Genomic DNA, 13,320 nt, shown 5'->3' with positions numbered 1-13,320 from the left:
CAAACCGACCCCTCTCCAACACCACCTACAGTACTATAAAGAACTCAAAGACCACCCCACATCACAAATTTACCTTGGAACTCAAGGATATCATCAAATCCTTCCCCAAACAACTCCAAGAGAAGCTTTACAAACCCATCCTCCATGAATCCACACCAGGGACCTTCTACATGCTTCCCAAGATACACAAATAAAGGAACCCAGCCAGTCCCATCATATCTGACCACGGCACTCTTACTGAATGAATGTCGGGACTCCTAGAAACCATCCTCAAACCACTCACCACACAAAGGGCAGGCTTCCTCCAGGACACAACTGACTTCCTCCACAAACTCTGCAATATTAAACTCCTTCAGAACACCATCCTCAACACCACAGATGTCACCTCCCTATATACCAATATCCCTTACGACAGCACAGCTGCCTGCCTCAAATATTTACAAGACAACGGACAACCCTCAGATATCCACCCCAACCACATCCATTTCATCCTCACCCACAAGAACAAACACTTTGTCCAAACCATGGGAGCAGCCATGGGTAGTAGGATGGCTCCCCAATATGCCAATATCCTCTTCATGGCCACTTTGAAGAAGATTTTCTGGATAAATGCATCACAAAACCAATGATATACCTGAGATACATCCATGATATTTTCATCCTCTGGACAGATGGCTTAAACTCCCCCATACATTTCCACCACAACTACCCCGCATCCATTAAACTCTCTGGAACACTCCCACACCAGCACCAGCTTCCTGGACACCATGATCAGCTTCAACAATGGAACCCTACAGACAACCATATGCAAGAAACCCATGGATCAACACACATGCCTTCATAGTCAACACACAGTCCACCACACCAAGAAATTGGTTATCGATAGCCAGCCATTTAGATTCTGCAGAATATGCTCCAGGGAGAAAGTTCAGGATATACACCTTACTACCACCTTCACCAAACAAGGACACTCCACCAGAGAAGTAGATTGCATCATGGAATGGGCCACCCAGATACCCTGAGAGAACCTGCTTCAGTACAGAAATAAAAACCTCTCTGACTGCTGTTTGCTTTCAGTGAGTGACAGAGGGGTGGAGGAGGAAGAGGGGTTGGAACTTGCAAGGCAGGGTGTGTGTCCACACTCCAAAAACCCACTCTCTCTCCCCGCATGCTCCCTGTCACACTCCACCCCACCCCCCCTTTTGAAAAGCATGTTGCAGCCACTTGAACGCTGGGATAGCTGCCCATAATGCACCGCTCCCAATGCCGCTGCAAATGCTGCAAATGTGGCCACGACAGTGCGCTGTCAGTGTGGACAGACTGCAGCGCTTTCCCTACTCAGCTGTACGAAGACAGGTTTAACTCACAGCGCTGTACAGCTGCAAGTGTAGCCAAGGCCTAAAAATCATGGCCTGAACAGAGACACTGGATTTATGGCTTATTACAACAACCTGTAACCCACTACCCCCGCCTTTTTGTCCTATGGCTGCAGAGGTGTTAACGGGCCACTCTACCTTGAATGGTCCCTTAGAATTTGTGCTAACTACTTATGCTAAACAACCTGTTCCACCTGGCATTTAGCTGTGACCCTCGGAGTACCTTTCCCAGACCTGAAGAATAGCTCTTTGTGGCTTGAAAGTTTGTCTCTCTCACCAACAAAAGTTTGTCCAACAAAAGATATTACCTCATCCACCATGTCTCTCAAATATCCAGGGACTGACACAACTACACTGCATACAGAAAGTGTAACAAGATCCCACAATAACTTAATTTGGCTATGACAGGTTTCAGAGTAGCAGCCATGTTAGGGCTGGTCTACATGGGGCGGGGGGGGGGAAATCGATCTAAGATACGCAACTTCAGCTACGTGAATAGTGTAGCTGAAGTCGAAGTATCTTAGATCGATTTACCTCGGGTCCTCCCGGCACAGGATCGACGGCCGCGGCTCCCCCGTCGACTCCGCTACCGCCTCTCGCTCTGGTGGAGTTCCGGAGTCGATGGGGAGCGCGTTCGGGGATTGATTTATCGCGTCTAGATAAGACACGATAAATCGATCCCCAATAGATCGATTACTACCCGCCGATCCAGTAGGTAGTGAAGACGTACCCTTAGTCTGTATCCGCAAAAAGAACAGGAGTACTTGTGGCACCTTAGAGACTAACAAATTTATGCTCAAATAAATTTGTTAGTCTCTAAGGTGCCACAAGTACTCCTGTTCTTTTAATTTGGCTGTACAGTTCAGCTGTATTAAGCGTTTAATGCCATATAAAATATTGACAAGTACTGCATGTGCACATGGTGCAGAGCTACAGTTGCCATGGGGACCTACCATCTGAACATCCCTACATTTACGTCTCCAAATTAATGCAGGGTTTTCCATAATAATGCTGGATTTTGTGCATTATAAACCACCAGACATTCTCTGGGCAAGGCATGTGTAGGTGGCTATGCTGGTCACACACAGCTCATCCTGCAGGCACTAATGAGGAGAGAGCAATGTTAAGGAACGTTTCTAGACCTTGTCCTCCCGATGCTCAGTCCTACTGGCCCACATGAACACATGGTAGGTGTTTGGGGCTAATTTTCCAGACCTAGGCGCTGAACCCACTAGCTGTTCACTTACTTCTCCACCAATCATGGCCAGCGCAATCTGCACACAAGGAGAAGGGAACCGAACAGCAGAGCCAGTGCTGCTCCTCCAAGGTTCGAGGGCTGGAGTGGGAGCCTCTGAAGATTAACAGAGATTAACAGAGAAGATTAAGGCTATTTTCCAACTCAGCTGATAAAACAAACATCCCATTACACCTACACCCTTTGCCACACACGCCTCATAAAAACAACATAGGTGTGTTCTACAAGTACATTCTGTTGTAAGAGTACAAGTGCATGATATGAAACAGAACTGAGCTTGGAGACCATTTGAATCCAGCATATAGGAAATGTCACAAAACGGTAATTTTCAGTAATATGTATATGAATCCTATGTGTGCCTCAGTTTCCCTCTGTACTTTGCACTGCTACCCACTGGGGGTAAAAGGCTTGTGTCGCCTCTTGGCGAAGAATAGTAGACACGAGGTGTGTACGTCACCTTGCCATCTGGGGTGCAATGAATGGGTCAACAAGTAACTGCCTGGAACCTGCTGAAACTGACCCACATCAATGGAGAATCCAAGAGGGAAGCCCCAATTACCAGAATGTTCACACCTAGCAAACAACCAGAAAGGAGATTTTCCCTCACCTCTCAGCAGGGAAGCCAAGCCAAGGCCCCAACTTGAGAACAAAGGGAAAGGTGCTGGATGGCGGAGTTAAGTGCTCCCTTTGAAGAGACACAGGGCTCTCACCTGGGACTAAGAAAGGGGCAGAGAGAGAGCGAACGTGCACAAGCAAGCCTGGAATGGAGGCCATAGCAGCTTGGCTGGCTGATCGCACTGTTTTAGCCAGATGGACTATGTCTTAACTTTTATTTCTCTATGCTAATCTAAGGACTTCCGATGCCGTGTTTCAGTTGAATACCAAACACTACTCTGTTTGCAGGGCCGGCTTTGGTGAAAATGGTGCCCTGGGTGAACTTGTATTTTGGCGCCACCCCTCCCACCATCACCCCTGGCTCCTAGGGGCTCCTCCCACCCCCACCCCATCACCATTCAATGTAGATTGACGTCTCCCATGGTCCATTGTGATTTAAGTGTCCCTTGATGAACCACTTACTTTGACTAGTCCCTTCAAAATGTACTGGCTAACTACCTTGTGGGCATTACTCCAGGAGCAGAAGAAAGGGTGGTACGGTATATGGTGTATTGCCACAGTTACTTCTGTGCTGCTGCGGTGGCTTGTGGTGCCTGGCGCTTGGCCTGCGCGTCAAGGCAGGCTTCACGCTGTCACATGGGGGCTGCATCTTGCTAGAGCCCACGGCCCTCCTGCAGCCCCTAGCCACTCCTGGCTCATCACAAGCATTTTGACAGGAAGTACCAAGCAGTAATAATACTACTATACTACTACTACTACTACTACTCTGTGTCTGTGAGAGAGAGAGAGAGAGAGAGAGAGAGAGAGCGCGCGCGCCAGTGTGTCTGTGTGAGAGACTGTGTCAGAGACAGTGTGTGTGTTGGGGAGTATGAGACTGTGTGGGTGTATGACAATCTGTCTTTCAAAAGCCACTGAACTTGGCCTTTCATTTCAAAACACAGTTACGGCCATTCTTTTCTTTAAAAATTAGATACGTTCAGATACAAATCAGTACTTTAACAAAGTCCAAAGAGCCAAGTAATGTGAAAAGCAACATCATCAACTTACAAGGTCCATGCACATTCTTATACTCCAACTGGCTAGTTAAACTGCATGACAGTTCCGTGACTAAGCCGTTTCTAAGCCAGCCATCTTGACGGGGATCTTACACTCACCCCAGAGGTACTTCAGTATCTGCCCATCAGCCAGCTGCAGAGCTATTGCTCTGGTCTTCGGATTACAGCACAGGCTGATCACATCCCCATCCACAGGCATAGACAAACTAGAAAAAGTACAAGAGAGAATGTTACAATGCTACAGTGGATATGCATCCAGTGCACTGGACATGGCTCTACATTTAATGGGGTGGGAAGGGAGAGGCTAGCAGACACCGTTTCTGGTAGTACTAGCTGGAGGTGAATGGATAGACAACACATTAGTCTCCATAACAGCTCTCTGCAGAGTGATGTTAAACTTGCACCAATTCAATTAATACTGTGAAGAAGTATTAAAGTCCTGGCCCCAGTCCCTCACTGGCCTCCACTGGCTTGGAACATGTGCCTGCCAGCAACACTTCACTGATCATGGGGCACTAAATTACTCACTCTCATCATGAGTCTTGGGATGTACAGATGGGCATGTTTTAACCCCCCTTCCCAGATGGCCAGAGAGCCTGCAAAGCTCACAGCTGTTGCACATTCAGACACAACTCAAACATGGTTCAAACCTGCCTACATCACAGGACCGCAACATGGGCACTGCCAGGTTTTAGTGGGCCCCCAAAGAAATGGATTTCTACAACATACATGGGCAACCCAACACCCTTTGAATCTAGGAGCTTTAGTAGAAAGAACTCAGGCTAAACCCATCAGTAGGCAATGGGCACCACTACAAAACATGGAGCTTTCCCAGCAAGATACCTGGCTGTGGGGCTCACTGAGAGGTGCCTGGAGCATGCTGGGGAAGCAGAGGGGGTTGCAGCTATAGTCCTCTCATTGGTCAAAAGGAGCCATTACTAACTTTTATAGTAACTTGAGTTTTTTGAGATGTTTTGTCCCTACAGGTGCTCAACCATAGGATGCATGCGCTTGTGTGCTCTCAAATGGAGAATGCAAAGCAGCGTCCATGGTCCCGCGCTTGTGCAAAGCAGCACCTCGTGTCCCAGCACGAGGGCATGTAAGGAGGACATGTAACCTGCTACCAATTGGTTCCTTCTTGACTGTGAAGCACAGCTGAGGGGGAAGATGACAGGAGGTGGAGCACTCGCAGGGACAAAACACCTTGAAAAACTCAAGATACTGTAAGTTAAGTAAGCTCTCTTGTGTATATGTCCCTATGAGTGCTCCCCCTTCAGAGACTCCCAAGAAGTAATTCAGTGAGAGATGGATGCTCAGGAGGTAAGTCTAAGATGGTTTGGAGGACTGTGTCACCAAAGGCAGTATCATCCCTGGAAGGAGGAACAGCAGCATGATGCTTGACAAAAGGTATGGCTGGAAGACCAAGTCTCAGCACTACACATTTCTTATACAGGAATACCCTTTAGTAGAGCTATAGAAGTAGACCGAGCTCTGGCGGAGTGTGCTGTCACGCTGCAGGGGGGTGGCATCCCAGTCTCTCTGTTCAGGCCATGATTTGTAGCAAATGTAACAGGAGGAAGCAGACCCCACTGGGGCTAGAGACACTGCTTTAGAAGGACCTTGAATCGAGCTCCTCTATCATTCCATGGTCTGCCTGTACACACCTTACCTGCAGACAGGATGTGGGTGCCTCCAAGGCAGCAGAGGCAGTTCGAATGCATGTCACTATGGGGAAAAGACCTGTGGCAGGTCTGGCAGGGTTTAAACCCCAAGGTCTTTGGCATAACCCAGGAGGTGGCAAGCCCAAGTAAAAGAAGAGAGAAGGGATTAGCTCCCTTCTAATCACAACTATAAAATAAACTAATTAGAACAAAAGAACTTAGAAATGGAGAAGGTGAAAGACTAATGGAATATCGAGAGAAGGCTGGAAGCCGTAGAATCAGCTGGATGCACAACTGCTCTGTCTTGAGCTGCAGGCAGTTGAGAAGGAACCGCATGGCGGCTGGTCCTTATATGCCCTTGTTAGGAGGCACAAGGCACTGCTTTGTGCAAGCATAGGCCCACAGACACTGCTTTGCATTCTCTGGTTGAGCGTGCACAGGCACTCCTATGGTGGAGCACCCACAGGTGCAGATACTCAGAAAAGAAGCAGATATTCGGATCAAGCAACCATTCCATTTTACTGCCCCCAAGTGGTAAAGTTAATTCTGGTGGCTCAGCTGCCCCCCGGCATGAGCAGTGGGGACCCTCAAGTTGCTTGGATAGGCCACAGAATCCATTACAAACTACCAGCCGGGTGTGGCAGCAGTGGAAGATTCTTGGCTATTCCCAGAGTGGGGTGAAGCTCAGGGCTGAGAGGAAATGCTGGACTGGCATCCCTGAAGAGCCAAGTCCCCTATTTAGCTTCTTGTCTCCATGCCCTGAACGTGTCTGGCCATGACCCAGTGGGAGCTCCCCTGGGAGAAGCATGGCACCACCTTGTGCCCCATACTCATTCAACAGCATCTCTGCCAAGACCCCAGTAATGTGCTGGCCCTAGGGGCAGAGGCCCCACATGGACTCTTGTATTACGGAGCCATTTCCAGCATCCCCGTCGCTGCAGCACACAGGTATCCAATCTGATGCGATACCTTTTGCCAAGAAATCCCCTCGATGAGCCACAACATGTCAATGGTAGGGAGGAGCCTGATAGCACCCAGAGTTTACGGGGTGCACTGGCTCACCAGCAGGAGCCAGCCAGCACGTGTGCCACAAGCCCATCCCAGACCCCTGGAGCATAAGAACATAAAGAATGGCCATCCTGGGTCAGACTGAAGGTACGTCTAGCCCAGTATCCTGTCCTCCAACAGTGTACAACGCCAGGTGCCCCAGAAGGAATGAACAGAATAGACAATCATCAAGTGATCCATCCCATCGCCCATTCCCAGCTTCTGGCAAACAGAAGCTAGGGACACCATCCCTGCCCATCCTGGCTAATAGCCATCGATGGACCTGTCCTCCATGAACTTATCTAGTTTTTTTTTTAACCCTGTTATAGTCTTGGCCTTCACAACATCTTCTGGCAAGGTGTTCAACAGGTTGACTATGCGTTGTGTGAAAAAATACTTCCTTTTGTTTGTTTTAAACCTGATGCCTATTAATTTCATTTGGTGACCCCTAGTTCTTGTGTTATGAGAAGGAGTAAATAACACTTCCTTATTTACTTTCTCCACACCAGTCAAGATTTTATAGACCTCTATCATATCCCCCCTTAGTCGTCTCTTTTCCAAGCTGAAAAGTCCCAGTCTTATTACTCTTTCGTCATATGGCAGCCGTTTCATACCCCTAATGATTTTTGTTGCCCTTTTCTGAAACTTTTCCAATTCCAATATATCTTTTTTGAGATGGGTCGAACACATCTTCACACAGTATTCAAGATGTGGGTGTACCATGGATTTATATAGAAGCAATATTATATTTTATAGCTTATTATCTATAACTTTCTTAATGTTTTCCAACATTCTGTTAGCTTTTTTGAATGCCGCTGCACATTGAGTGGTTTTCAGAGAACTATCCACAATGACTCCAAGATCTCTTTCTTGAGCCAATTTGGACCCCATCACTGTAGATGTATAGTTGGGATTATGTTTTCCAATGTGCATTACTTTGCATTTATCAACATTGAATTTCATCTGCTAGTTTGTTGCCCAGTCACCCAGTTTTGTGAGATCCTTTTGTAGCTCTTTGCAGTCTGCTTGGGATTTAACTATCTTGAGTAGTTTTGTATCATCTGCAAATCTTGCTGCTTCACTGTTACCCCTTTTTCAAGATCATTTATGAATATGTTGAATAGGACTGGTGCCAATACAGACCCCTGGGGGACACCACTATTTACCTCTCTCCATTCTGAAAACTGACCATTTATTCCTACCCTTTGTTTCCTATCTTTTACCAGTTACCAACCCATGAGAGGACCTTCCCTCTTATCCCAGGACAGCTTAGAGGCCTTTATTCATTTCTAGGATCGCTTGCAAGTTTTCATAAGCAGCACAAGGAGTGTAAAGCTCCTTTCCAGTACCGGAGATGTAGGTACCCTCCCTCTGCCTCAGGACCTCCAGTCAGATGGTGGATGACAGAGTGCGTGGCAAGCTGCCCCTGGCTGACTGCCAAGAAGGTGTCATCCTGCAGCCAGGTGAAAAGCCGGAACGCCAGAGGATTCACCTGCTTGCCCTCACCACAGCACACCTCGACTCTGTACGATTGAAAGAGAGAGATTGAGAGTCAGTGTCAATGTGCCAGTCACACCCACCATCACTACCTGGAGAAGAGGGCCATCCCTGGCACTCCAGTCAGCAAGGGGATAGAAAAGGTTACTAACCTGTTCTGTAACTGTTGTTTTTCCAGACATGTTGCACATGTTCATTCTGCTTCAGGCTTTGGTGTGCCCAGCGTGCAGCGTTGGAGATTTTTCCCTTAGCAGTACCTGCTGGAACAATGCATGTGCCCTCTGCCCCTTGTGCTGCTGAGCGATGGTATAAAGGGCAGAGTCACCCCCGACTCCTCATAGCGCCTTCTTAGTTGACAGACGGTGCTATAGAGGGGTAGGGGGATGGGACATGCAATGGACATGTGCAACACATCTCAAACAAGAGTTACAGAACAGGTTATTAACCATTTTTCTTCTCCGAGTGATTGTGCATAACCACTCCACTTCAAGTGATGCACACTTGGTGAATTCAAGTGATGAATTCAGAGGTGGGATTGGAGTCTATCTGAACAGTCAGGAGTCTGGTGGCACCTTAAAGACTAACAGATTTATTTGGGCATAAGCTTTCGTGAGTAAAAACCTCACTTCTTCGGATGCATAGAGTGAAAGTTACAGATGCAGGCATTATATACTGACACATGGAGAGCAGGGAGTTACTTCTGAACAGTGATTGTACAACTACATGTCCAAACCTGGCATTGTCTCTAGAATGTTGAGATATGGCATAATGAGATGCAAATATATGTACTGATGACCAAGTTGCAGTTCTACAAATGTCCTGTAGAGGCACTTGAGTTAGATAAGCTTCAGAAGCTGTGCGCCATTTCATCAAGTGTGCTACCATGCTACTTGGCAGAGTCACATTGGCAATGTGATAGCACAAACAGGAAATCCATGACAAGATTCTCTGAGTCGAGACTGGAGTACCCTTCATCCTGTCCATGACTGCCATAAACAGCTATGAGAATGATCTAGTTCTGTCCAAGTGAAAAGCTAATGCTCTCCTGACATCCAATATATGGGCACAAGGCTTAGAAAAGAAGGCTGGTAAGTATATTGCCTGATTAGTTTCTCACTTGATGTCACTTTGGTCAGAAACTTAAGATACGGGCATAAGTATACTTTTAATAGTGTCCTTTTAAAAAATGTATATGGTGGGTCAGATACCAGGGCTTGTAATTTTCCTACTCACCTTGCAGAGGTAATTGCCACCAAAAAAGGCTACTTTAATTGAAAGATGAAGCAACAAACAGGTAGCCAGTGGTTCAAAGGGCAGACCCATCAGCCTTGTTAACATCTGATTTAAATCTAAAGGAGCGATACAATCCTCTACTTGGGAATGATAACCAGGCCAGACTCTTCAAGAATTTGAGTGACATCAGACTAGAAAAAACGGAGTGATTAGCAATTGGAGGGTAGAAAGCAGAGATAGCTGCTAGGTGAGCCCTGATGGAACTAACAGAAAGACTTTGTTGTTTCAGGTAGAAGAAATAGTCCAGAATATGCTGTATAGGAACCAGGCCTGGAGAAACCCCTTTTGTTGAGACCACAGGGAGAATCATTTCAACTTTAACAGGTAAATATACCAAGATGATCATTTTCGGCTATTCGAGAGGTTGTTTTGCACATCCCTTGAAGAGACTTCCTCCTAGGGTGTTACAGCCTGCACGCTCCATGGTTACGATGAAGAGCAACTGGCACGGGATGAAGGTGGTGACCATGGTCCTGTGAAACAGGTCTGCTTCTGGAGGCAATGTCAATGGAGTCCTGATTGAGAGACTCAGTAGAGCGGAAAACCAATGCTGGCAAGGCCACGCCAGTGCTAGGAGGATCATGCGAGTATAATGTTGCTTGACTTTTAACACCCTGGGGAGGAGTGGAACCAGAGGGGAACCATAGATGAATTTTGTCTTTCCAAGGCAACAGGAAAGCGTCTGTCAGAGACACTGGACTGTGACCTACTCTTGAACAAAACTGCTGACGCTTTATGAGTTGAGTTACAAAGAGGTCTATGTGGGGAAACCCCAGGCTTAACATAGGACTCTGACTATATCAGGCTGGAGAGACCACTTGTGATGACTAACTAGCAAAGATCTGCTCAAGCGGTCTGGTGGAATGTTCCGGACAACCGGATGGCAGGAGACTTTGAGGTGAATCTCTGTGTTCCAAACGCCCAAAGGTGTATCTCCTCTTGGCATAAAAGGCACGATATGGCCCCTCCATGTCTGTTCATGTAGAACATCTCTACTAGTTCTTACAGACAACACAGAAAATTCCTTCCCTTGATGTGGGGCAGGAAAGTGTGACAAGCTAGATCAGAGGTGGGCAAACTATGGCCCAGGGGCCGCATCTGGCCCTTCAGACATTGTAATCCGGCCCTCGAGCTCCCGTTGGGGAGCGGGGTCCAGGGCTTGCCCCACTCCGGCGCTCCAGCCGGGAAGCAATATCAAGGGCTTTTCCCACTCTGCGTGGCTCCTGCAAGCAGCAGTATGTCCGCCCCCCTCCAGCTCCTACGCGTAGGGGCAGCCAGGGGGCTCTGCACGCTGCCCCTGCCCCAAGCACCACCCCTGCAGCTCCCATTGGCCAGGAACCACAGCTATAAGGGCGGCACCTGCAGATGGGGCAGCGTAAAGAACTGCCTGGCCGTCCTTCCGTGTAGGAGCTGGAGGGGGGACATGCTGCTGCTTCCGGGAGCTGCTTGAGGTAAGCACCGCCCAGAGCCTGCACCCCTGACCCCTCCTTGCCTCAACCCCTGCTCCAGCCCTGATCCCCCCGGTCCCAGCCCGGAGCATCTTCCTGCATCCCCAAACACTCATGCCCATTCCCACCCCAGAGCCCACACCCCCAGCCAGAGCCCTCACCCCCTCCCGCACCCCAATCCGCAATTTTGTGAGCATTCATGGCCCACAATACGATTTCCATACCCAGATGTGGCCCTCAGGCCAAAAAGTTTGCTCACCCCTGAGCTAGATGAATGGCTCTCAACTCCCTCATGTTTATGTAGAGAGCTAAATCTTGGCCATACCAGGGACTGTTAGTCTGTAGATTCCCCAGGTGGGCTCCCCAATCTAGGGCAGAAGCGTCTGTAACCAGAGTCAGTATGGGTTGTGGGAGAACGAAGGTGAACTCCCACACATATGTTGGCTGGGTCCATCCATGAGTCCAAAGAGGCTAAGACTGCCGTGGGCACTCGGACCAACATGTCCAGTCACATATCGGGGAGTACACTGAGCTCAGTCAGCCCTGCAACTTCCTTAGATAAAGACTGGCATGCTGAACCACATACATACACGAGGCCACATACAGAAGTCTGAAGCAGCTCCTTACAGCCATGGTTGGATGGGCCTTTACATCTAATGAGATGGCTGACAGTCTGGACTCTGGTTTACAGGAAGAAAGCCCCGGCTACAATAGGATACAGGACCACACCTATAAACTCTATTCTTTGAGCGAGGAGAAGACTGACTTTTCCTCATTGATCAACTGTCCCAGCACTCTGAATACAAACTTGACCACACTGAATTCTACCTGGCTCTTAGACTGACCTCTCACCAACCAGTGGTCCAGGTATGGAAAACAGCAGAACTCCTGTTTTCCTTAGGAACGCAGACCACCATGCATTTTGTGAACACTCACAGGGCCGCGGACAGGCCAACAGTCAGGAATGTAAACTGACCATAAATCTGAGGAATCTCCTGTGGCTTTGATGGATTGACACATGGAAATACGAATCCCTCAAGTCAAGGGCAGCATACTAGTCACTGGGATCCAAGGAGGGAATAATGGATGCTAGGGTGACCATGCAAAATTCCTTGCATATTTGATCAGCTTTCTCAGGTGGGTTTGAGCCTTCCTTTTGCCTTTGGAATTAGGAAGCAGCATGAATAAAATCCTTTCCCTCTGTGGAGATAAGGGATCTTCTCTATGGTTCCCAATAGCAAGAGAGACTGGACTTCCCAAAGGAGGACGTCCTGTGAGAGTGGCCTCTCAAATAACTGATTGGAAACAACAGGAACAGGAGAAGCTGCTGCAAGGCAAACTGGTAAGCTGTCTTCAACAAAAGAATCAGACTGCTTTGCATTTCCACGCTGTCTGGACAAGCAGATGAGAAGTGAGGAGGTGGAGGTCTCCTCCTATGACTCTTCCTTTTCCTCCTAGTCTGGACAGGTTGCTACGGTGTAAAGGGCTGGTAACAGTGGAATGACTGATGGCAGAATTGCTTTTTAGAGAGTGGAGTATAAACCGCAAAAACTTCAGCATAGCCTTGGAGTCCTTGCAACTGTGATGCTTATCAGTCTGCTGGGAAAATAGGGTCAGTCCCTCAATGGAGAGATACCCAATAGTCTGCTGGACCTCCAGAGGAAGACCTGATGACTGAAGCCATGAACACGTACACATTGTGACAGCAGAGGCCCATGGCCCTGGCCGCAGTCTGTCCCATGCAAAGCAGCCTGGAGAAAGGTCCAAGGAAACAGTTTCCCCTTGTCCACTACTGCCAGAAACTCTTGTCTGGCATCTCAAGTAACTTGTCTACAAACTTAAGATTTCTTCCACTGGGGCAATGTTCTCATCTCCCCAGCAAGGCTTGCTGGTTTGAAATACGAAACTGCAGCCTAGCAACAGAATAAATTTTTCTAGTGAAGAGAGAGTTTCTTTGCCTCTCTCGACTTTGGGGTAGAAACAGGTTGCCCGATGCGCTCTTGATCACAGCTGAGACCACAAAAACCCTAAGGGGGCGTTGGAGTTGTACAAACGCTCAATTTCCCACGAGGG

The 13,320-nt window shown here is 48.1% G+C and overlaps 1 protein-coding gene across 1 annotated transcript in view; it reads right to left on the bottom strand.

The window, feature by feature from the left end:
• Positions 1 to 13,320, bottom strand: part of ELP1 (elongator acetyltransferase complex subunit 1) — a 108,822-nt gene that overhangs the window by 58,561 nt on the left and 36,941 nt on the right. Inside the window, exons 15-17 of the mRNA XM_065407068.1 lie at positions 8,359 to 8,532; positions 4,401 to 4,507; positions 2,624 to 2,727 (exon numbers count right to left, since the gene is read on the bottom strand). Coding sequence (XP_065263140.1) covers positions 2,624 to 2,727; positions 4,401 to 4,507; positions 8,359 to 8,532 — 385 coding nt within the window. The remainder of the gene's footprint in view (positions 1 to 2,623; positions 2,728 to 4,400; positions 4,508 to 8,358; positions 8,533 to 13,320) is intronic.

This window comes from Emys orbicularis, chromosome 6 (genome assembly GCF_028017835.1).
Source record: "Emys orbicularis isolate rEmyOrb1 chromosome 6, rEmyOrb1.hap1, whole genome shotgun sequence".
Taxonomy (NCBI): Eukaryota; Metazoa; Chordata; order Testudines; family Emydidae; genus Emys; species Emys orbicularis.
Note: the sequence above shows the minus strand (reverse complement) of the source record. Positions and strands in the feature narration are given on the sequence as shown.